This window comes from Felis catus, chromosome D1, assembly GCF_018350175.1.
Source record: "Felis catus isolate Fca126 chromosome D1, F.catus_Fca126_mat1.0, whole genome shotgun sequence".
In the NCBI taxonomy this organism is placed as follows: domain Eukaryota; kingdom Metazoa; phylum Chordata; class Mammalia; order Carnivora; family Felidae; genus Felis; species Felis catus.
This window is the reverse complement of record NC_058377.1, coordinates 1836039-1859168: the sequence shown is the minus strand read 5'-3', so window position 1 is coordinate 1859168 and position 23130 is coordinate 1836039. Positions and strand designations below refer to the sequence as shown.

Sequence of the window (23130 nt, the reverse complement as noted above, 5' to 3'; positions counted from 1 at the left end):
TTGGTTCCCCTTAAATGCTTTCAACATAGAGACTTTTGTACACATCCTAATAAAAAGGCCCCCACCTTCATTTGTACAAATGTACATATTAAATGCTTAACAGGTTTTAAAGGATTTCTCGTTAAATGCTAACTTAAAAAAACATTACATAACGCATGACACTCTTTGGAGATCACCCAATTGACTACATTCCGTACTATTTACACCACACTCATCTGAATCTACCTTTTCCAGAACTGGCAGCCAAGACACCACAAGATGTAAGTTCTTCAAACACAGCCAGTCCCCACTGCGGGCACATTCCTTCAGCATCTGAATCGCTAAATCGGCTTGACCCTGACCCATAGCAACCTGCAAGACAAAACACAAGACTTGTTGTAGTAAACACCCACTGCAGTGCCTAGCACATGGGGACTGCGCTGATGGACCACTAATTACTGTTATTCTAGGTCGATGAGGACTGAGGGCGGGCCCCGCCTGAGACTAGCTGCACACACAGTCCTGTCACGACCTTGACCTGTGAGGGAGTCAAGCTTTCACTGCCCTGTCCATCCTCCTGCCACGAAGCCCAAAGGCCTTGCTCTGCTAGAAGACCCGGAGAGGAGGAGGAGGCCTGCGGCCCAGTGGCCATCTTGCTTGAGAGGAACTAGGAATGCCTTGCTTAGGTTCCTTATCTGGGTTCTCAGGATAAATAAGTAAGTAAGTAAATAAGTAAGTAAATAAGAAATTAAGAAAGAAAGAAAGAAAATTAAAAATACAATACAAAAAAACAGATCTGATAACACAGAACACAAGAGATTCAAATTATCCTGCTTTACATACTGAACCAACTCAGTTATTTTGATGGGGGTTCTAAATTTTTAATGTGTGTTTATTTTGAAAGAGAGAGAACGAGCAGAGACAGAGAGAGAGAATCCCAGGCAGGCTCTGCACTGTCAGCGCAGATCCCAACATGGGGCTTGATCCCATGAACCGTGAGATCATGACCTAAGCAGAAACCAAGAGTCAGATGCTTAACTGACTGAGTCACCCAGGTGCCCCGAGGGTTCTAAATTTTTAATAAGAAATACCACTGTGTTGCCATTTCCAACAGCTGTCTTATTTTTGTCCTGCCTTAAAAGATTTCTAATACTTTTCTATTTATTAAAAACAAACAGTGCTTGAACTGTTTTGATGCACCTATTAATCTTCCATTGTTAAAATGCAAAAAAAAAAAAAAACCCACAAAAGACAAAAAACAGAAAAAAAACAATTTGCTGAACAGCAATTATAGATAATAACAGACAACTCAAGGGCGCCAGGGTGGCTCGCTCACTTGAGCATCAGACTTCGCCTCAGGTCATGATCTCATGATTCCTGGGTTTGAACCCCATGTCAGGCTTTGTACTGACAGCTCAGAGCCTGGAACTTGCTTTGGATTCTGTGTCTCCCTCTCTCTCTGCCCCTCCCTCTGCTCATGCTTGCTCACTCACTCTCTCTCTCTCTCAAAAATAAACATAAAAAAAATAAAAATGGACAACTTAGGATTCTCCAGGAAGCCTCAATCATGTGAAAAAAATCTTGAAGAGTCATAAAACCTCAGAAAAAAACATTTACTACAAAAATTTTAAAATATTTTGTAAAAACCACATCAGGAATGTTTTGAGAAGACGGTTAGCCACTCATCCCCTCAAAAATCTACACCACTGCTTCTTACATTAAAAATTAACTTAGCATATGTAGTCAACAAAGCAACAAAACTTTAAAATAACAGAATTATATCCGTATTTAAAGGCTTTCCTACATCCCAACAACTGTGGAGGACGTTTCAACAGTCAAAACTACTGCGGCTGCAAACAGCTTTGTGCTTCTGGTAAAAGCATTGCTGACAGTAGAATCCATGACCAGGCCGTCCGCCCGACAGACAGGGCAGGGACTGAGGAGGGATGTGTCCTTATCACAGCAGGAGCAGGGTGAAACCCCATGCCCAGGAGCTGGAGAGGCACCTGCCCATGGGCCCAGGCCCTAACCTCTGGCTGCCTTGTGTCTGGGTCCCCACAATATTCCTACTTCTCCAGTTTTGGTCGTTCTCAAGTGTCTGCTTTGTAATCATAATTTTCCCAATAAAAGCAGTTTATTTATTCAGTTGTCAAAAACTGACGGTAAATGAATACATTTTCAGACCTGCATGCAGACTGAATCTGAACAAACTAAGCCCCTAGATTTACCTCGAGAAAATGTGCTATATTACACAAGTTTTACTCAACAATTTATATAGTTCAGCTTCTGCAGGTAAATATTGTTGTGATTTACTGTAAAAGCATCCAAGTAAAATTATTCTCAAAAGGTTAGCAATTATTTTAGCTTCCTATTACCATTACAACAAATTATCACCACTTAGTACGGTAAAACCAGGAACATGCCTGATCAGATTTCTGATCTAACACTAGGGATCTGGCTTTAATATAAAGGTAGTATCACAAGGCTGCGCTCTTCCTGGAGGCTCTGGGAGAGAATCCCTAGGGCACTTTCCCAGCTCCTGGAAGCCTGCCACACCTCCTCCTTGAGGCCACCCCTCCATCACTGGCCCCACTACCCCCGCCTCCACTCCACCTCCTGGGCTGCCCCCCACGGCTCCATCACCAGCCCCCCCACCCCCCGACTCCGCCTCCTGGGCTGACCCCCACTGCTCCATCACTGACCCCTCCCCCTGCCCCTGCCTCCACTCCCCCTCCCTGGCTGCCCCCTAGCAGGGCATGTAGACACTGAAGTACATGGCAGAACTCCCTCTGGGGGGAACCTGGGGACCAGGACATGGGCACTGTGGGGGGGCCAACAGGATGGACCATGGCAGGGAAACCAAAGCTGGGCAGAAGCAGCAGGTCTCTGTGCTCACCTGGTGGTAGCACTCTCCTCCGCGCTCAGCATTAGCCAGCTCCTGCAGCTCCTGGGAAGGATCTGCACCCGGGGAGATGATTATCAAGACGGGCTCAATCTCCAGTGTCTCTTTGTAGAGGCGTTTGAGATTTAGAGGGAGCGGGGACAGCTCTTTCAGTCCTGGAAGACACAGATTAGAGACGTGAAAACTTTGTAGCAAGCTGATTCAGACAAAAGTCTGTTAAATCTAATTGCAGGATGTAATACAGAGAAGAACCGGCTGACTTAATCCCATACAGTTTTCTCACTGCGAGATCCCTCACTCACCAGCAATAACTCACATCTGTCGGATGCTGGAGGTGCCGGACATTTTTCTGAATGCTCTACACTTGGGATATCAGCGACTCACTGCACCACCACCAGGCAGGCACCCTGACTGCCTCATCCAGCACAGGAAGAAACACACCATCAGGGTTGTGGCCTCAATAGGTAACTTTCTGCCTACAAGAGAAGACTGAACCCAACCACCGGCTCTACCACTATTCACTCATTTCTATGATAACCGGGTGCCTGCTCTGTGCTGTGCACTGGGAATCAGATTTCCGCATGACCTAGTGAACGATTTCACTGTCATGATACACGAGGGCTATGTCTTACGCCCACGCATTGTGAGAAAAAAAAAAGTGGTACAGAAGGAAAAGAATGTAAGTTTGGAGACAGAATACGTAAGCTCTCAGTTTAGCCATTGACCCTGTACAGATCACTAAAATACTCTGTGCCCAGTGTCCTTGGTTGTAAAAAAAAAAAAAAAAAAAAAAAAAAAAAAAAGCATAAAACAATCCATACGCCATTTGGGAGCAAAACAGGATATGATAATAAAAAAGATTCCACATATTCATCACCTACTCTATGCTAGGCACTATGCCAGGTATTTATTTTACATATAAGAAAACTAATAATCAAAGAAACTGAATTTGCCAAAGGCCACCCAGCTGCTGCTGACTGTATTCAACATAATTCACCTGTGCGTCCTCTGACTCTGAAGCTTTTCACAAATTCAAGTCCTATACAGACAAGAAACTGTAATTTTGCTATTATGTTTAAACCTCCTTAACTAAAATTTAAATGTTTCCATGATTAATGTATTGAATAAAAGCCAAGCTAAAGAAGACCCACTTCAATTAATACTTGTTCATACTTGTATGAACTGAGCTAAACAAAACAAAAAACAAAACAAAACAAAACAAAACAAAATGGACTAGACACAAGAGTTGAAACCAGGATCAGTAGAACCTAACAGAATGCCTACAGAGGCAGCAGGGGCTTTCCTGTGTCTTCAACACTGCACCCTAGAAATACTGCACCCTAAAAATTCTAAAATCACTGGAAAAGGACACTCTTAAAACTTTCTGTAGCAAGCACTTTAAAATATAAATTCAGGGGCGCCTGAGCGGCTTGGTCACTTAAGCATCCCACTTTGGCTCGGGTCATGATCTCACAGCTCCTGAGTTCAAGCCCCACGTTGGGCTCTGTGTTTTAGTATGGAGCCTGCTTCAGATCCTCTGTCCCTCTCTGTGCCCCTCCCACACTCGCACTGTCTCTCTCAAGAATGAACATTAAAAAGGCCCTTCTAGATAACCACGCTGAAAAGACACATTTCACATGTGGCCCACGCCCTCCACTCCTCACAAGAGGAAAGAATGATAAGAAATGTCAAGAGCAGAAATATCCCTAATCTCCAGGAATTTGCCCCAATAGCCTCTGAAAGTTGAACTGCGTCTGTAGCATACTGTATGAATTTTAATTTTAACTAAGTTGACATGGCTAACAAACACCCTGTTTTAAGACCTAATCAAAAGGAATTCTTACGGACTTGTGACAGTGTAACTAGAAATGTTTTCATTTGCTCAACACATTTATTCCTAAATTCAATAAACATTCTAGGCCAAATAAATGCACTACCTGATATTGTGAAATATATCATAAGTCTTAGAAATGGGCCTGGCCTTTGACTCAGGAATTTAAATTACAATAATTTAAGAAATAATCCAGGATGTGAGTGCAGAAGCAGGCACAGAGGATTTCATCCAGGCTGTTGATATTAGTGGCAAGAGGGCAACACACTGAGGGTCTGAGAGCCATACAGGAGGGCTGAAGTTACAGAAACGGTGCATTTAGAGGTACTTTCCTGAAAAGCAGATTACTCAACAGACAACAGTCCACACTGTAATATACACGCTTATGTGCTCGAACAGAATACAAAGAACTGTATTAACAATGACTAGTAACAAGTGTTTCCTGTTTTCTATTCTTCCCCATCTCCTCACGGAGCTCTATTTACATGTATCATGTGATAAAAATGTCAGGATACATATATTTCCCTACAAAATAACTACTGACTGAAACGTGTTCTTTTGGAAATTATATGCCAATATAAAACTCTCAAAATTTAAAATACAGGGGCGCCTGGATGGCTCAGGTGGTTAAACGTACAACTTCAGCTCAGGTCATGATCTTGCAATTTGTGAGTTTGAGCCCCGCGCGTTGGGCTTAATGCTCTCCATGCAGAGCCTGGAGCCAGCATTGGATCCTCTGTCCCCCTCTCTCTGCCCCTCCCCGGCTCACGTGCTCTCTCCCAAAAATAAATTTAAAAATTAAAAAAAATGTAAATGCAGATTGCCACATCATGTCTTAACAGACCATATACTCGATGAGGACAGGAGTCATGTCTTGTGCTCACCATTTTACATGCACACTCTAACATAAATTCAAATATTCCTTCTAAAGTTAAAATTCCACAGAAAAATATATGTTCGTTAGCTCATTTTACACAATATTTCAAACTATTGGAACATTTTGGATTAGAGAAAAAATCCTGAAAAATATACCATTTATGACTCAAGTCATGTTCATGCTACTTTGAATTTCATATTAGCTATTCTGCCCACAAAACTCCAATATTATAACCCTACTGCATTTTAAATGAACTAATCTTTATATATTATCATTGGTTTTATTAACCCAAGCAACTTCAATTCATTCTATCATTAAGACTGTTAGTGTGAGTCATCCAGAACTATTCCATGAAACTGAAGAGTCAAAGATGTTCACTGCATTGTGAATTATCACAGTACAGAACTACTTACATATCACTGGGATCGTGGGCCTGGGTGGTTTAGTCAGTTAAGTGTGTGATTCTTGCTTTTGCTGCTCAGGTTATGATGCCAGGTCGTGGGATCGAGCCCTGTGTCAGGCTCTGTGCTGACAAGCATAGACCTGCTTATGATTCTCTCTCCCTCTGCCCCTCCCCTGTTCCCTCTCTCTCTAATAAAATAAGATTTTTTTTTAATCACTGGAATTTAAAATTTTGACCATTCATCTTTAAACCGTGTCATTTCTTTTAAAAGTAAAAAAAGAACAAAAATGAGTCAAAGAAATAAACCTTTACTGCATTCTATTTTACTCAGATAAAATACTGAAATAATAAAAAAGAAATAATTTGCAGTTTAAAAAGGAAAGAATATCAATTCTGTACTTTTTAAGTACCTGAGTAAAAAAAGCAGTAAATTAACATCAAACTATTATAGGAGGTAAGGGTAACAGACTCATTCTTGCTCCCTCACCTCGTCCTCCCCAACAAAGAGACCGACAAGCTTCTAGTGTACAAAATCCCACTTCCTCATTAGAGATAAAACATATCACAAACGTCAGTAAAAGAAAGAAAACCAACAACCACTATCTAACGTAAGATGCTCTTTAGAAACGGACTAATCCTCGAACCTAGAAACAAAAAGCCACACGTTTTGTGGAGGCCGAATCCCAACCCTAACTGTTTCAAGATTCCTGTCCTTGGTTGTGCAAACACTCACTTAGGCACTGCTGGGAAGGCACTCTGCAGGTGGAATTTTGGTTAGGGATATTACAAGAGCATTAACCTCAATTATCCCAGCGGGCCAATGAATCACTAGGACCCTGAAAAGCCTGCCAAGTCAAGGAGACGCCACAGAGAGAGGCAGGGAGGATGAGGCGGAGGAGAGAGCAGAGGGACATATGGGGAGCCTGAGGAAGCATCAGTTGGCCACTGCTGGCTGTGATGTGGAGGAAGGGCCTCTAACCTGGAGGCAGACTCCAGGGACAGAGAGGAAATGCCGACCTCAATCCTGCAAGGGCACGCGGCGGAATCGTGCAATTCAGTGAGCCTCCCCGTAAGAGCAGAGCGGCCAACGCCTGCACTTAGCCCTGTGGGATCTGCAGCGGAGAACCCAGGCCAGCCGCCGACTACTGACCTTCCCTCTAGAGCCGGGAGATACTACATGGACGTTGTTCTAAGCTGCTAATTGGTGGCAATGTGTTACAGAGGCAACAGAAGATGAATATGCATGTCCTTCTGTCCTTCCCCTTGCTCTCCCACACAGCTTCACGAGACAGATGGAGCCGTGGAAGCAAGGTCCCCCCGGATGGGACGCAGGCACGACTAAGGGAAGGGGCTGGGGAGCGGAGGGCTGAGAGGCTCGGAGACTGTCCCCTGGAGAGTCTTCCTGCAGCCGCGGCGCCCTCCGCAAACGCGCCTCCTACCAGCCTCACCATGCAGCACAAACCCTGCTCAGAGCAGCTACTCAAAGCCAAATGTGATCAGAATAACTCAAGTCGGAGTATGTGCATGTGGTGACTGCTATCGTGAAAAATAACAGATGTGGCTGGTATACGCGAGCTTGGAGGACTCTAGTGATGCGCCTAAGCTTCCGGGATGGCTCTACTACACTGAAATGGACACCACTTAAAACACAACTGTTTAAGTTACTGCTTTAAAGTTTATACATTATAAAAAGGATCGCTAAAACTTAATAAAAATCTTTCCGTATGAATGATGCTTGAAAAATTACATTTGAAATCAAATCTTTAGAATTTCATTAGAAAGATAAGTGCTTGTCATTCTCTAGCAATTTGAATTTTTAAAACTTATTCATACAATAAAAACTCCAATTTTATATGAAAACTCTATTAATAAAACCATTTGACCAAATACAAAGTCATCTACCCATATACCAGTTTATATATAACTTTTGCTTAAAAATAGGCAGAATATGGTTTTACAAGTATATTAAACTTACAAAGTATTCGAATATGTGAACACCAGGAGGTTTTTAGTTAATGCTGTTAAGACTTAAATACCATTTAATCTGGAGGTGAAATAGCACCGCCACGAAGTGTTCCAAAGAGTGGGCACGAGGTCACACTGCAAGGTCAGCAGGAAAGATCTGCTGCGACGCGGTACAAGGACTGGGGGACGGAGGAAAGAACGGACTCTTACCAACTGCTCCGAAAAGTGCCTCGTTTTACTTAAACTCACATCAAGTTATAGAAACATACAATAAATATATAGATAACCCAGAAATATATTAGATAGTGTTGAGTCCCACAAAGAGAATTAAAACAGGCTGATGTGTTGGTACCGATCAGATGGCCCAGAGAGACCTCTCTGGAAAGGCAATATTGTAAGTTAACATCTGAATGACACAAAGGAGCCATGCATTTAAAAAAAAAAAAAATGGCACAAAAACAGACACATAGACCAATGGAATAGAATAGAAACACCAGAACTAGACCCACAAACGTATGGCCAACTCATCTTTGACAAAGCAGGAAAGAACATCCAATGGAAAAAAGACAGTCTCTTTAACAAATGGTGCTGGGAGAATTGGACAGCAACATGCAGAAGATTGAAACTAGACCACTTTCTCACACCGTTCACAAAAATAAACTCAAAATGGATGAAGGACCTGAATGTGAGACAGGAAACCATCAAAACCCGAGAGGAGAAAGCAGGAAAAGACCTCTCTGACCTCAGCCGTAGCAATCTCTTCCTCGACACATCCCCAAAGGCAAGGGAATTAAAAGCAAAGATGAACTACTGGGACCTTATGAAGATAAAAAGCTTCTGCACAGCAAAGGAAACAACCAACAAAACTAAAAGGCAACCAACGGAATGGGAAAAGATATTTGCAAATAACATATTGGACAAAGGGCTAGTATCCAAAATCTATAAAGAGCTCACCAAACTCCACACCCGAAAAACAAATAACCCAGTGAAGAAATGGGCAGAAAACATGAATAGACACTTCTCTAAAGAAGACATCCAGATGGCCAACAGGCACATGAAAAGATGTTCAGCGTCGCTCCTTATCAGGGAAATACAAATCAAAACCACACTCAGGTATCACCTCACGCCAGTCAGAGTGGCCAAAATGAACAAATCAGGAGACTATAGATGCTGGAGAGGATGTGGAAAAACGGGAACCCTCTTGCACTGTTGGTGGGAATGCAAATTGGTGCAGCCACTCTGGAAAACAGTGTGGAGGTTCCTCAGAAAATTAAAAATAGACCTACCCTATGACCCAGCAATAGCACTGCTAGGAATTTATCCAAGGGATACAGGAGTACTGATGCATAGGGCCACTTGTACCCCAATGTTTATAGCAGCACTCTCAACAATAGCCAAATTATGGAAAGAGCCTAAATGTCCATCAACTGATGAATGGATAAAGAAATTGTGGTTTATATACACAATGGAATATTACGTGGCAATGAGAAAAAATGAAATATGGCCTTTTGTAGCAACGTGGATGGAACTGGAAAGTGTGATGCTAAGTGAAATAAGCCATACAGAGAAAGACAGATACCATATGGTTTCACTCTTATGTGGATCCTGAGAAACTTAACAGGAACCCATGGGGGAGGGGAAGGAAAAAAAAAAAAAAAAGAGGTTAGAGTGCGAGAGAGCCAAAGCATAAGAGACTGTTAAAAACTGAGAACAAACTGAGGGTTGATGGGGGGTGGGAAGGAGGAGAGGGTGGGTGATGGGTATTGAGGAGGGCACCTTTTGGGATGAGCACTGGGTGTTGTATGGAAACCAATTTGTCAATAAATTTCATATAAAAAAAAAAAGGTGCATCCATCCGATACCTGGAGCTCATCACAAGAAGTGATATATGAAAGTGCTGAATCACCAAATTGTACCCCTGGAACACTATATGTAAACCGTAACAGAATTTTTAAAAAATAACATTTTTTCTTAAAAGGTATTCAAGAGAATAGTAATCTTCACTACTGGAGAACTCAGAACTATTATTCAGGACATTGGAAGGTATCCCTGTATTAAATAAAGTCTCCAAGAAAGCATTACGAATAAAAAAAAAAAAAAAAAAGGAGAAAATGCCGCAAACAGACGGTGCAAAGGTCCTGAGACTATTCTGCCCACTTAGGCAAAGGGGGACGCATGAACAATGTAAGATGAGGTCAGAGAAGCAGAGTCTTATAAGCTTATGTAAGGAAGCTGGATTTTATTCTAAGTGTTTTGAGAAGATTTTGGAGATTTTATGCAAAAAGAGAGATAATTTGGTTTGAACTTTTTAAAGGTTACACAGCTTTATGAAAAGAATGGACTGGAAAGGAAGCAAGAGCTAAAGTAGGGAGACTTGAGTAAGAAGAGAGCCACTGATGGAACATACATTTATAGCCTCTGTGCTCAGAAGCTGTTTAAGGCAGAGGAACACAACCATAAAATAAATGTGTGCCCTCACGTGGCTTCTACTCTAGTTGGAGAACAATTAATAAACACATTAATAACAGAATGTCAGAGAGTACTAATAGTTACAGAGCCCTGAGGGAAATCTTTGCTGGAAAAATGCCATTTGAGCAGAGAAGTGGGGAAGACACCGGGGGAGGGGGAAAGCTCCCTTGGAAGAAGGAACGGCAAATGCAAAGGCCCTGAGACTGCAGAAACGCACTGGGGGCTGCAGAACAGGAAAACGGACGGCGGACACGGCTGGAAGGGGCTGACCGAGGGTGGGAGTGGTAGGAGAACATTGTGAGTACTCAGGAAAGGAGCGACTCACCAGGGGACAATGGACTGAGGACCCATGTCATCTAGGCACTCTTGCTGCCATGCTGAGAATAAACTGGGCATGGGCAGAAAAGCAGCCTCAAAAACAGCAGCCCTGCTCACGTGACAGTGACTTAAGGCGGGTAGAGGGCAGTAGAGGGGTGAGCAGTGACCGCGCTCTGTGTATGTTCTGACGGCACAGCCACAGCGACGACGGGAGCTGAGGGGAGAGGTGCTGAGACTCTGCACTCGGTTGGCAGCAATGACACCAAGGGAGTTAATTCACGGCAAACCTGAGAGATGGAGCCCACAAAACGTGCTAGTTTCTGAAACCTGCCGCCGCGAGGCTGGTCCGTCCACTGGCACCTGCCGTGAGGCCGTTCCCTCTGGAGCGTCTGCCGCGGGCCACGGCTAAGGGCCTCAGTTACAACAGGAAGTGAGCGGGTACTTCGCACCGGGACGCTCACACCTTTGTTCCAACACGTCGTTTTCCAGAGTCAACGTCACGCGTCTGTAACCGGTGCAGGAGTCACTGTCAAGCTGTCCTGTTCACATCTGTGTGTCGGCGAGCAAAGTCCCCAGCTAGGAGCATCGGCTACACCACCTGACGGGCACCTACTGCCCGCTGGACACCCCCTCCCCCCCCCCAGGACTTCTTTCGGGGAGGCATCCCCGGGACTCTGAGGGGGGCACGGCGGGACATTTCAGATGGAGGCCAGGAGGCCCGGCCCCGTGCACGGAACACACAGGCAGGGACGAACGGGGCTCCACAAGCTGCTTGGGGCACAGGGACGGACAGATACAGGAAGAGACAGACAGAAGCGGAGAAGGGAGAGTCCTGCCCTTCCCCCGCCGCGGGTCCCCCTTCCTCACTGCCATGCGCCTGGGACGGGCGTGTGTCGCTCACAACCAGAAGTCACGGGGCCGAACATCCTGCCAGAGCGCAGCGACCACAGCGCAGGAGGCGAGCGCTCCACGCGCCGCCCGCGCTGAAGGGACGCGAGGCCCAGTACGCGCCCTCGCAACGCCGTGTTCCCGCCCGCAGCCTGCCACGTGACCCGTCCGCGGGGGGGGGGGGGGGGGGGGAGGGCCTCACGCCGTGTGCGCAAGCTCACGTACACGTTCTGGCGGAGGGGGCGGGGCGGGGGCATAGACAGCCTGTGCCAGCACATCCCCCAAGAAGAGGCTCGAGGCTGTCCTCGCAGGTCCTCGATCATGAGTGGAGGCGGGTCACCGCAGGGTCGGGGCTCCTGCAGCACGCCGGTGTCCCCGCAAGAAGTAAAGACGGGAAGCACCGCCCACCCGGGACACACGGCCACACCTCCCCGTGCACACCCGACTCCCCCGCACCCCTGTCCTTGGAGACGGAGTCCGCCCGCAGCGCTGACGACTCGGTCACCTCCCGGCATGTGATCGTGTCTGCTCTCAGTCGCACAGTGGCTCTCGGTGTCGCCAGTGACGGCTGCCCGAGTGCGCAAGCCCCGCGTCAGTCCTCAGGGACAAGACGACGGTCGCCGGCACGGGAACTTGCCAGTGACAAGCGTGCAAAACCCGGTGTACTGCCCCCAGCTCCCGAAGACGACGTCGCTAAGTCATGTTAGGCTCGCGGGACTGGAACACACACAGCTGGAACACACAGTGTCATACACGAGTAAGATGTTGGGGGCCGATGGAGAACTTCTAGCGACAACGCCAGGGCACTTGGTTACCTAGGCCCGATCTTCTACTTTCCACCTGCTTCGGGATGAAGACCCCTATTCTCGGAAGGGGCTCCTTTCGCTAAAATACAGGCCTTAACACGGCTTCTCCACGTTTTCCTGAGCAAATCAAAATAAAGTCTACAGAACTTACTTACAAATGAACCCTACCTTTTAATCCTCTAAGACTACATTAAAGATGTAAATAATGGACTGCATAGTTTGTAACCTGAAAGACGCACACACTCTTCGTTTTTTTACAGCAAAAATAACTCGTTTTGAAGACTTCCCCCCGACCCCAGACTACGGTCATTTACTTGTTTTATTTTGTCTAAATCAAACATTTGATTCCCTGCTTTAAAGTCCTAATCAAGAACAAATGTATAAATGTCTAAAGGGCGTTCACAAGAAAAAGGTTTTTAAATTTCAAACACCTTAACTAAATGCAGGCTGTCAACTATGCATCAAAGTGAATACATTAAGTACAGTTACATCCAACACCCATTTATCTTTAATCTAGTAGAGGCAGTAAGATAAGCAGAATGAAGGGTAAGACCCTCTAATATTCTAAACTAAGGTCAACATAAAATAAAATGTAAATTAACAAAACAATTCAGGTCAGTGCTCAAGTTCCAGAAGAGTCCCACACTTACCCAGAGCTTTGCAGGCAAACATGCCCATGGCACTTTGCAGTCTGTCTGGTCTGAGCGCCTGCACCACGAGAACCTTCAAAGAAAGTGCAGGGCAGTTTTAAACAATACAGTTCACACAACAGGTTTAAACAATAATGTTAGTTAATGAAACATGTATTTACTAACATGTCAGCACTGATCAATGTGGCACAATATTTACTTACACAGTCACAGTAAGTATATACAAAGACATATTTTTAATAAGGAAAATATTAACTAAAAGTCCATTTATTTCTTCAAATTTATCATCAGAAGTCAACACGAGCATGTCATTGTCACAGGGTCAGCTATGTCTTCAGTATCCAGGAAGTGGCCACGTGGCAGCTGCCAACGAGGGTATAAAGGTGAGGTACTTTTGATGATCGTAGAGCAGAGGCCCAGAAATCTTGTCTAAAATTTTCAAATCACTGTTTTCATGCTCAAACATGTATATACCCAGGTGTTTAAGTTTTCAAGAAACGTGCTTCCTAGCTTCCTTTCCTTTCATCTCAAGCCACACTTGGTACAGGAGCACCGACCAAGGAGATACAAGAAGACACCAGCACCAGCAGCCTGGTGACCGGGTACACCCCTTCCCAGAGAGCCCACCAGCTCTAAGCCCTGGCCTACCCCAAAGACCAGAACCCTCCAGTAAGTTCAGTGCTCCGTTTGATACAAAACGGGAGAGGAGGGCCTGGGCCTCACGAGGCGGTGTTTCCCACGGACAGAACCCGGGAAATGAGAGAAGAAGCCACACACTCTAACTTTAATGTCTTCCTGTGAGACTCTCTCTCTCCTGAAAAATCACCCTTTGGGCTACAGCACACGGAGACACCCAGGCACGCCTGCCAGTGACCACACTGTCTGGGCCCACGGCAAAAGCAGAAAGCCCTTCCCCACATTAACATCACATGACATCCAAAGGCAGAACTTTCATTTAAGTGGCTTCTGGATGACAAGAGAAGTATCAGATATTTTTATGCATTTAGAGAACTTACCTGCTGAAATAAGGAAACTTTCTTTGCAAGAATAGATGGAAACTCTTGCTCACACATTGAAGTGTGATAGTAAGTACGCCACAGCGCTTCATCGTCAAGGCAGAGGGTCTGATAAAGACTAGGGAGAGTAATCTACAACACAAAAATAACCCTACATGGTGAGCTACAAGCAAATGTGAGTCTGTGTGTATATATATGTATTACTAAAAAGGTAAATGGAAACTAATTATTGATAGATGCTTATCAGTTGTTTTCCCCTTTATGTTGGCTTATCTAATTATTTCTAGATCAGAAATAGTATGGTTAGGGTCGCCGGGGTGGCTCAGTCGGTTAGGCGTCTGACTTCAGCTCAGGTCATGATCTCACAGTTCGTGCGTTCGAGCCCCACATTGGGCTCTGTGCTGACAGCTCGGAGCCTGGAGCCTGCTCCAGATGCTGCGTCTCCCTTTCTCTCTGCCCCTCCCTCGCTCACGCTCTTTCTCTCTCTCTCTCTCTCAAAACTAAATAAACATTAAAAAAAAATAGTATGGTTAGACTTATCCAATCCAGAATTAGATAAAATTCGACATTTCCAAAGTAGTATCAGCTCAATATTTGCAAGTTAACAAATCTTTTCTTGACATAAAAACATTTGTACTTATCTCCACCTTGTGGAGAAAGGAATCCTTTGTTAAAAACCAGTACATTTTTTACTGAGTCCTGACGGACATGTCCACGGGCACGTTAAGTACCACAATAGAGTTCTACAAGAGATTATAAAAATATGCTGAATTTCACATCAACATCAAATCCTGAATAGAACATGGCTTTTCTAAACCACATTCATTTATGCTGCACTCATGAGCACGTTGCTTCCTTTGCCTCTAGATGTTCTAAATTTCTACTTATTAATGTCTACACAAGAGTCCTCATAAATTTCTACTGTGTGTTCAATATTCTCCTTAAACAATTATCATCTCTCAGGGATGTTCTTCAACATATTCATTTCCTTCTACCTCAAATAGTATTCTCTCTTCCAAACTTTGTTTTTAATCTTTTTCAGCCTTCTTTGTGGTATAATTGACGAAATAGTACCTATTTGCTCTGATAAGCATTTATTTACACTGCAATAATTACCACAATGAAACAAATTCATATTAACTCAAAAGTTACCATTTTTTGTAATAAGAACACTCAAAATCCACTCTTAGTAAATTTAAAGTATACAATACGGTACTGTTACATAGAGCCACCATGTTACATTAGATTCTCTAGAACTTACTCACCTTATAGTCAAACATTTGTACCCAATGTCCAACTTCTCTCCCCATTTCACACAACCCCCAGCTCCATTCTGTGGAATGGCAACCCTCCATTCTCCTCTCAGCTTTACTTAGTTCACATTTTTATGGATGAATAATATTCTATTACAGAGGGATAGATCACATTCTCTTTATCTGTTCATCCACTGATAGACATGCAGGTTGTTACAACACAATAAAACCTTGGTGTGCGAGGAACTCGTTCTGCCAGTGTTCCACAAGATGAGGAAACTTTTCTAACAAATTTTAACTTGGAGTGATGTCTTGCAATACGAGTAGTATGTGATGCCCAATGTCACAACTGAGCCAATGGTCCGTGAAGTTCGCTTGGATATACAAGCACTCTGGATTACAAGCAAGTTTCCAGAACAAATTATGCTAACAAACCAAGATTTTACTGTATATCTTGGTTGTTCTAAATAATGCTGCAATAAACATGGGAGTACAGATATCTCAGACACCTATTTCCTTTCCTTTGGATTTACACCCAGAAGTAGCAGTGCTGGATCACATGGTAGTTCTATTTTTAATTTTTTTGAGGAATCTCCACACTGTGTTTCATAATGGCTGCACCATTTTCTATGCTCACCAACAGTGCACGGTTTCCCTTTCCTCCACAACCTGGCCACTGCTGGTTATCTCTTGTCTTTCCAATTATAGCCATCCTAACAGTCATGAATTAATAATACCTCATTGTGGTTTTTATTTGCATTTCCCTAATGACTACTGACACTGAACACCTTTTTATATACCTGTCGGCCATTTGTGTGTCTTCTTTAGAAAAATGTCTATTCAGGTCCTTTGTCCATTAAAAAAAAATTTTTTTTTTTTTTAGTACAGTTGACACACAATGTCACGTTACTTTCAGATAGACAACACAGTGATTCAGCATGTGTAAACTATGCCACGTTCACAAGTATGACAACCGTCTGTCACCATACAGCGCTATTACGGTACCACTGACCACATTCCCTCCGTTGTGCCTTCTATTCCCATGACGTATGCATTCCACAACTGGAAGCCTGCACCTCCTTCTCCCCTTCACCCACTTTGCCCATCCCCACCCCTGGCAAGCTCTCTTCCAATTATCAACAGTGGGCTACAAGAACAGAAATGTAAATCTGTAGAGATGGAGGATTTTTATGGAAAATAATGGCAAATTGGGAAGATCTGTATCTGCAGGGCTAGAATGTCACATAAAATAAACATAAACCAAGTACTTAAGGATGTTTCATCCAAAGAGTCGTATTCACAATTAACCCACGATAGTGCCCAAATTTCATCATGTAAGTTAACTAAAATTAAATTTATACAGCATAAAATTAAATACATTTCAATTTAATTATTTTTAATAAGTGATCTAAACCTATTAGGACAACACTTGATGGCGGTCCATTAAATTTAGTTGCAATTAGTGTATAAGGGCCTACCGCTACCAATTTAGGCTACACATTCTATAATCGTTATAGATTTGGCTAGGAATTAGAGCCGGCTACACTGCAGTTAGGAAGCCCTCTGGCTTCACATCACCCGGGGTAGAGCTCTGGTTCGGTGCCACCACAGCACAAGTATTTGTCCTACTCTCCACGGTGTAGGTTCACCGAGTGCCGTCTCTATGTGTTACGCAACATGTATTTGTCACTCCACTGGCACTACGCTCACCAGTACGGACACTAAATAAATGATTAATGGAACAATTAGTGATAATAAAGCAGAATCCATTTACTTTATTCAACAAATATTTATGAAGGAAAGGCAAGAAAGAATGGCAGTGAAAAGCCCAGACTCAGCATCAAGGAGCCCAACTTCAAATCCTGACTCTACTTTCTAAGTGACCGTAAGCAAGTGATTGCACTGCTCTGTGTCTACTTTGCTCATCTGTTAAACGAGGACAGGATTGTGAGGATGTTGAAAATATCTACCGAGGGGATCTGTTTTCAAATTCTTCATAATGCTTTCAACAGCGAGTCCCCAATAAATGCAAACTATTCTGCTGGCACCATGTGCCACTGAGACCTTACAAGGGTTGCGAAGAGCAGGGAAGGAAAGAAGGAAGAGCAACGCATGCATATACTTTGAGAGCAGTCTTTCTTTCGTTCCCCACAAAATACCACTGAGGCTGCGTAAACAACATAGGGACTGTCGGGAGGTGGGCTTCCGAGCTGCTGTTTCTTCCGCTCGCCCACATACTTGGCCCCCACTTCCCACTCCGGAATAGAGAAGCGGGAGGGACAGAGGACGAAGGATGGGAAGTGGGGGGAGACAGAGACAAAGAAACACTGCAGTTGGAAAATTCAGGCATCGACTATGGTGTCAGGTGAATGCCTTGATGGAAATCATAGTGCAAACTTCCCACCTGTCTGTCTGCCTCTCTGTCTTGGGTAAACCGTTACCCTCTCCACACCTCGCTTTCCACTCGTCTAGGCTGCTGTGATGATAACATGAGATAATGTGTGTACAGTATTTAATATGATGTTTGGCATGTAACACGCCCTCCAAGAGATGTGTGAGATTAAAAAGAAACCTTAGGTTCCTTCACTGAACTCGCTACTAGTGGTTCTCATTTCTCATCTGTAAAAAGAATTTAATAATACCCGTCTCTCAGGGTTGGTATGATAATCGCATAATTCATGTTGACTCACATGATAAGTCATACTCATAAGATACTCATAAGATAACTCATAAGATAATTCATGTACACCTGAAAACAAGATTATGCTCTATGTTAACTAACTGGAATTTAAATAAACACTTAAAAAAATAAATGAGATAATCCACTTAAAACGTTTTGTAAATGCGGTGCCTGGGTGGCTCAGTCAGTTTAGCGTCCGACTTCAGCTCAGTTAAAGCGCCTGACTTCAGCTAAAACCCATGATCTTACAGTTCATGGGTGCGAGCCCTACATCGGGCTCTGTGCTGACAGCTCAGAGCCTGAAGCCTGCTTCAGATTGTGTGTGTGTGTCTCTCTCTTTCTCTGCCCCTCCCCTGCTTATACTCTGTCTCTGTCTCAAAAATAAATAAACATTAAAATTTTTTAAGTGTTTTGTAAACTAAAATGATAATAAAACATTAATGTGTACTATAAACTTCTCTGAATATGAAAGTTACTTTCCTAAAAGTTTTGGATTCCTTTATTTAAACAGAAATGAGTGGGTTAAAAAGCAAGAAACATCATTACAATTTTTAGTTTAAAAATGTAAGATTTTTTTCCCCCAAATGTGACAATATTATCTGTACCATGCCGATTATTATTTTCCGTTAGGAGTTCATGTGATAGTTCAGAAATCCTGCTCAATAATCTATAATTCCCTTTAAATTGTCTCTATTTTTCACCATTTGCAGCAACGTGGATGGAAGTGGAAGGTTTTATGGAGAGTGAAATAAGTCAGTCAGAGAAGAACAGATATCATGTTTTCACTCATGTGGATCTTGAGAAGCTCAACAGATGAACATGGGGGAGGAGAAGGGAAAAAAATAGTTACAAACAGAGAGGGAGGGAGGTAAACCATAAGAGACTCTTAAATACAGAGAAGAGACTGAGGGTTGATTGGGGGGGGTGCGGAGAAGAAAATGGGTGATGGGCACTGAGGAGGGCACCTGTTGGGATGAGCACTAGGTGTCATATGGAAGCCAATTTGACAATAAATTGTATTCATAAAAAGAATAAAAACATTGTCACTATTTTTCTTTTTTTGCATTCTATTATAATTGTGTCGTAAGTGTTTCCTATACTAGGTGACAAAGTCCCGGGAAGAAGGAACCAAGACTTCTATTTTATTTTATATTTAATTATTTTGAGAGCATGAGCAGAGACAGAGACTCCCAAGCAGGCTCCGTGCTATCTGTGCAGAGCCTGACGCAGGGCTCAAACTCAAGAAACCTCAAGATCATGACCTGAGCCAAAATCAAGAGTCAGACACAGAAGTGACCGAGCCGCCCCAGCACCCCATCCGAGGCCTTTAGACATCCATGCCCTTCGTTCTCAGTCAGTAGTTCATGCACACTTAATAAACATCTAACCCAGGGAACTACATGAACAATGCAAAATTTACCTCACTTCTTTCGTCATCAGTTTGTCTACTCATAACCTCACTTTGTTCAACCAAAGAAAGTGTGTAACAGAAACTACGCATTTGGCACATAGTGGGCGCAAGCTGAATAATCAAAGGAAGGCAGGAGTCAGGTTTGGCCTGAATGCTGGGGACAGAAAGTGTAATAAGGTCTGGATCCTAATCTCCACGGACGTACAACCTAGGAGAAGAGGCAGACACACCAAATCGTCTGAATCAGTGTGACAGGTGCTATGATACGGCAACGTTCAAGATACACGCTATGAGAAAAGACAGAAGGAAGAAATGAGGCAAAAAGTCACATAGAAAGTAGTGCGTTAGGTACATCCTAAAATGTTAAATAGACGTTTTACGGGTAAAAAAGGTCAGAGGGCATTCCAGGCAGAGGGAGTAACAGGACCAGTAAGTGCAGGAAACAGTGAGAGGATGGACTGGAAATAAAACTGAGGAGGTGGGCAGGGAGCAGATCATGGAGCATCTTATCCTTTATGCAAATGACTGTGGACTCTGCCCTGTGGGTGACAAGAAACCATTAAGAGGTGTGAAACACCGCGTGCACTGTATCGTAACTACACTTTAAAACCGAAAGGGTATAATAACATAGAGAGGCATGAGAGCAGAAGGGGGGCTCCACAGAGAAGCCCAGGTGAGTGGTGGGAGTCACAACTACGAGTGATGGCAAGAATGGAGAAGAGCTGAGGGTGACAGAGATTTCAAAGACGCATAAAAGCAAGAGAAACAGTTTGTATTCGAAACTCGTTTAAGCATCATACTGCATCTCATGACCAATCCCTAATTACTTTACAAATAAGATCTCCATGTACCATATTAGGGGGTCTTCAGTTTACTCCTCTTCATGCTCCCTGTGGTTATGCAGCACAGGACCCTGTACAATGGACACGCCAAACGTGTGAGTGCTGAGTGGATGATTTAACTAAGGATTAAAGGACTAATCAGAACAGGATAATTCTCTGATATCCTCTGGCCCAGGGATTTTACGGCAGATTCACAGAAATATCGACACTGAGTATGGATAGAGAGCACGTAAAAATATAAACAGAAATAACTCAGCAGGGAAAGAGTTCTCGAACCCCCAGCATACACGTGACATACCTTTAGTGTTGCTACGGCCCAGCTCCTCTCCTGGTCTATCCACGACGGGAGCTGCTCGCGGATTCGCTGCTGAGAGTCCTTTGGTAAGAGCAGTTGTTTTTGTTGGTATGTGTGGTAACATTCAGACTTAGAAAAATTAACAATTGACTAGCTAATTTTATGAACGCTATTTTGAAAAACTTGTTCTATACATTATTGTAACTTATTTTACAAGTTACCATTATAAAATTCCATATAACAAGGTACAGATAACCACTTACATAAATTTTGTACACATTCTCATGGTACATAATCTTTTAGAAAACTTAAGGGCATTTAATAAAAAACTGCCATAAATTTACATTGTTTTTAACAGTGTCTTGCATTTCAGACATAATCTAGATTTTGCATTACACTTCGGGTATGTTAATTTGGAGACAAATATTATCCCCTGATATGTTCAAATAGAAAATTAGTAGAGAAGAAGCTAAACTTGCATGAAGTGATCAAGAATTAAAAAAAAATTTTTTTACACTTCCAATTGTATGAGAATTTTCCTTGTTTTAATACAAAATTCTATTTTCTTAGGATTATAAAAGTGTTCTTGGAATAAAACATATACACTAAGAAACTAATATAGTTTCTTAGTATTTAATTAGTATTATTCTCATAAGAAGATATGTCTTTATATAGACTACCCATTACAGTAAGGTAGTAGAGGCAAGGACACATTCCTCTAATTAAAATATAATTTCAACAGTATTTTAAAATTCTTCTGGAGCAAACAGTATTTCATGAAGGCAAAGCTAGAACTATTTTCCCTAAGAGTAACATAAGTTTTTTTACTTACAGCTTTCCGCAACATGTCTCCAACAACCACACCTGTAAACGTATCCCATTCCTAACGAATAAAAACAGAAATAATACAAAAAAATAGACAAATACTAACCAGGTCACAGAATTTTCTTAATTTCCCTATAAGACGGCTTACAATGCAGCTCTCTAAGGACATGGAAAAAAAATAAAACTCATTTCACATCTCCTACTCCTGGTACAACATTACCATCTAGAATCTGTTTGTGTACCAACAACATAAAACATTTGTACAAAAACTGCTACAAACAATTGTACTGAAGGAAGAAGTACACCTACAGTGTGTGTGTGTGTGTGTGTGTGTGTGTGCGCGCGCGCATAGGTATATGGGTCTCAACATCTGAAAGTGTACATGTCATGTTCAATTATCATTTGTCACTACCCATTAATCTGTCCTATTACATGTGAATTTTCACTAATAGAAAAGCGTAAGTTGCACCAAAAATTTAAAAATTGTCTATGCTGGGGAAAAATAGAGGAAAGTACATCCATTAACTCATCTTTTCCAACGGACTGGGAGAAGGCTGCCATCATTCTTTTTTTTTTTTAAATTAATCCACAGAATCACAACCGACCCAGTGTGACGTCATCTAGCCCTCCAAGAAAATCTCCGTCTTCACCCTGAGCCCTTCTCAATCAGATAGTAATAGGCACTAGCATATTATTGTTACACACTGGTCAGCAAATAAGGAAAAAACATATTAAGATTTGAGGGCAAAAAGAAAAAAACAAAATTATTGCCTGCCTCCACACTCCGTGACCACTCAATTCTTTCACTGAAAGTATAGTCAATAGGATAGGGATGATTACTATTCCTCTAAAATGTTCTCCTCTCCCAATTCCTATTTATACTCCAAGAGGGAAAACTAGGACAGTAAGTCTTCTTACACAGTGTGGAACATATGATGCCGATGAAACACGTTATACAGGAGGAAGGAACGGCATCAAATAAAAGGAGTCCAACAAATTCAGGAGAAAGAACACAAGTCCCCAGAGCGTGGGGAACAGTCTGCAGGAAGTAGCCAAATAAGGGGAATCCGGGACATAAACCAAGTCTGACCGAGTGGAGTGAAAGGTTCCGAGGTCACAGGTGCGCTGTCCACACACTGTCCCCGCTCCTCCCCATCCCCGGCCACTGTGCTCTCGCGGACAATAATGGCAGAGTAACAAAAAAATCACCTACGTATAATTTCCTTAAACACGAGCTCACCAGAGATGGATTAGTTATCTCTAACCTGAAGGAGGCTCAAGTTGGAGTGAGTTCCATGGCAGACGAGAAAGAAAGTTACAAAGAAGATAAATTATACATAAAATGATGAACAGAAAGCTTCAGGCTACGAGAAGCTACTGCAAAGTGCCCACCCTCTTGCTTCACCTGCTGACTCAGAGCAAGTCGGGGAGGGTAATAAGTAATGTAGCCGTCTATCCACACTGTGTCACATTCCTACGTGCCTGAATGAGGACAAGAAGCGGACGTGGCTCAGAAAGGTGAGCGACTCGAGTTTCTTTCTCTGCCTCCCGTCACTTCAGAACACTGGGCTCATCCAGAGGGGAGGACAAGCAGGAACCAGCGTTTTTAAATGTCTAACTTAGTTAAAACTTCATAGGTTGATACACAATTTCCAGACTAAAGTTATTTCTAATCTAACCGTGAACCTTACAAACTCTACCTAACTTTTATATTTTCCTC

At 43.0% G+C, this 23130-nt stretch overlaps 1 protein-coding gene across 14 annotated transcripts in view; it reads right to left on the bottom strand.

Moving 5' to 3' along the window:
* The window catches only part of DYNC2H1 (dynein cytoplasmic 2 heavy chain 1), a 353260-nt gene that overhangs the window by 164701 nt on the left and 165429 nt on the right, over window positions 1–23130 (bottom strand). For 13 of the 14 annotated variants that reach the window (XM_045038203.1, XM_045038204.1, XM_045038198.1 and 10 more), the window contains 6 exons: window positions 21418–21468; window positions 20589–20666; window positions 14105–14236; window positions 13089–13161; window positions 2876–3036; window positions 226–351 (listed from right to left, as the gene is read on the bottom strand). In XM_045038203.1, coding sequence (XP_044894138.1) covers window positions 226–351; window positions 2876–3036; window positions 13089–13161; window positions 14105–14236; window positions 20589–20666; window positions 21418–21468 — 621 coding nt within the window. Of the gene's footprint in view, window positions 1–225; window positions 352–2875; window positions 3037–13088; window positions 13162–14104; window positions 14237–20588; window positions 20667–21417; window positions 21469–21516; window positions 21570–23130 lie in introns of those variants that run through there. The other variant, XR_006585846.1, reaches the window with a different exon arrangement.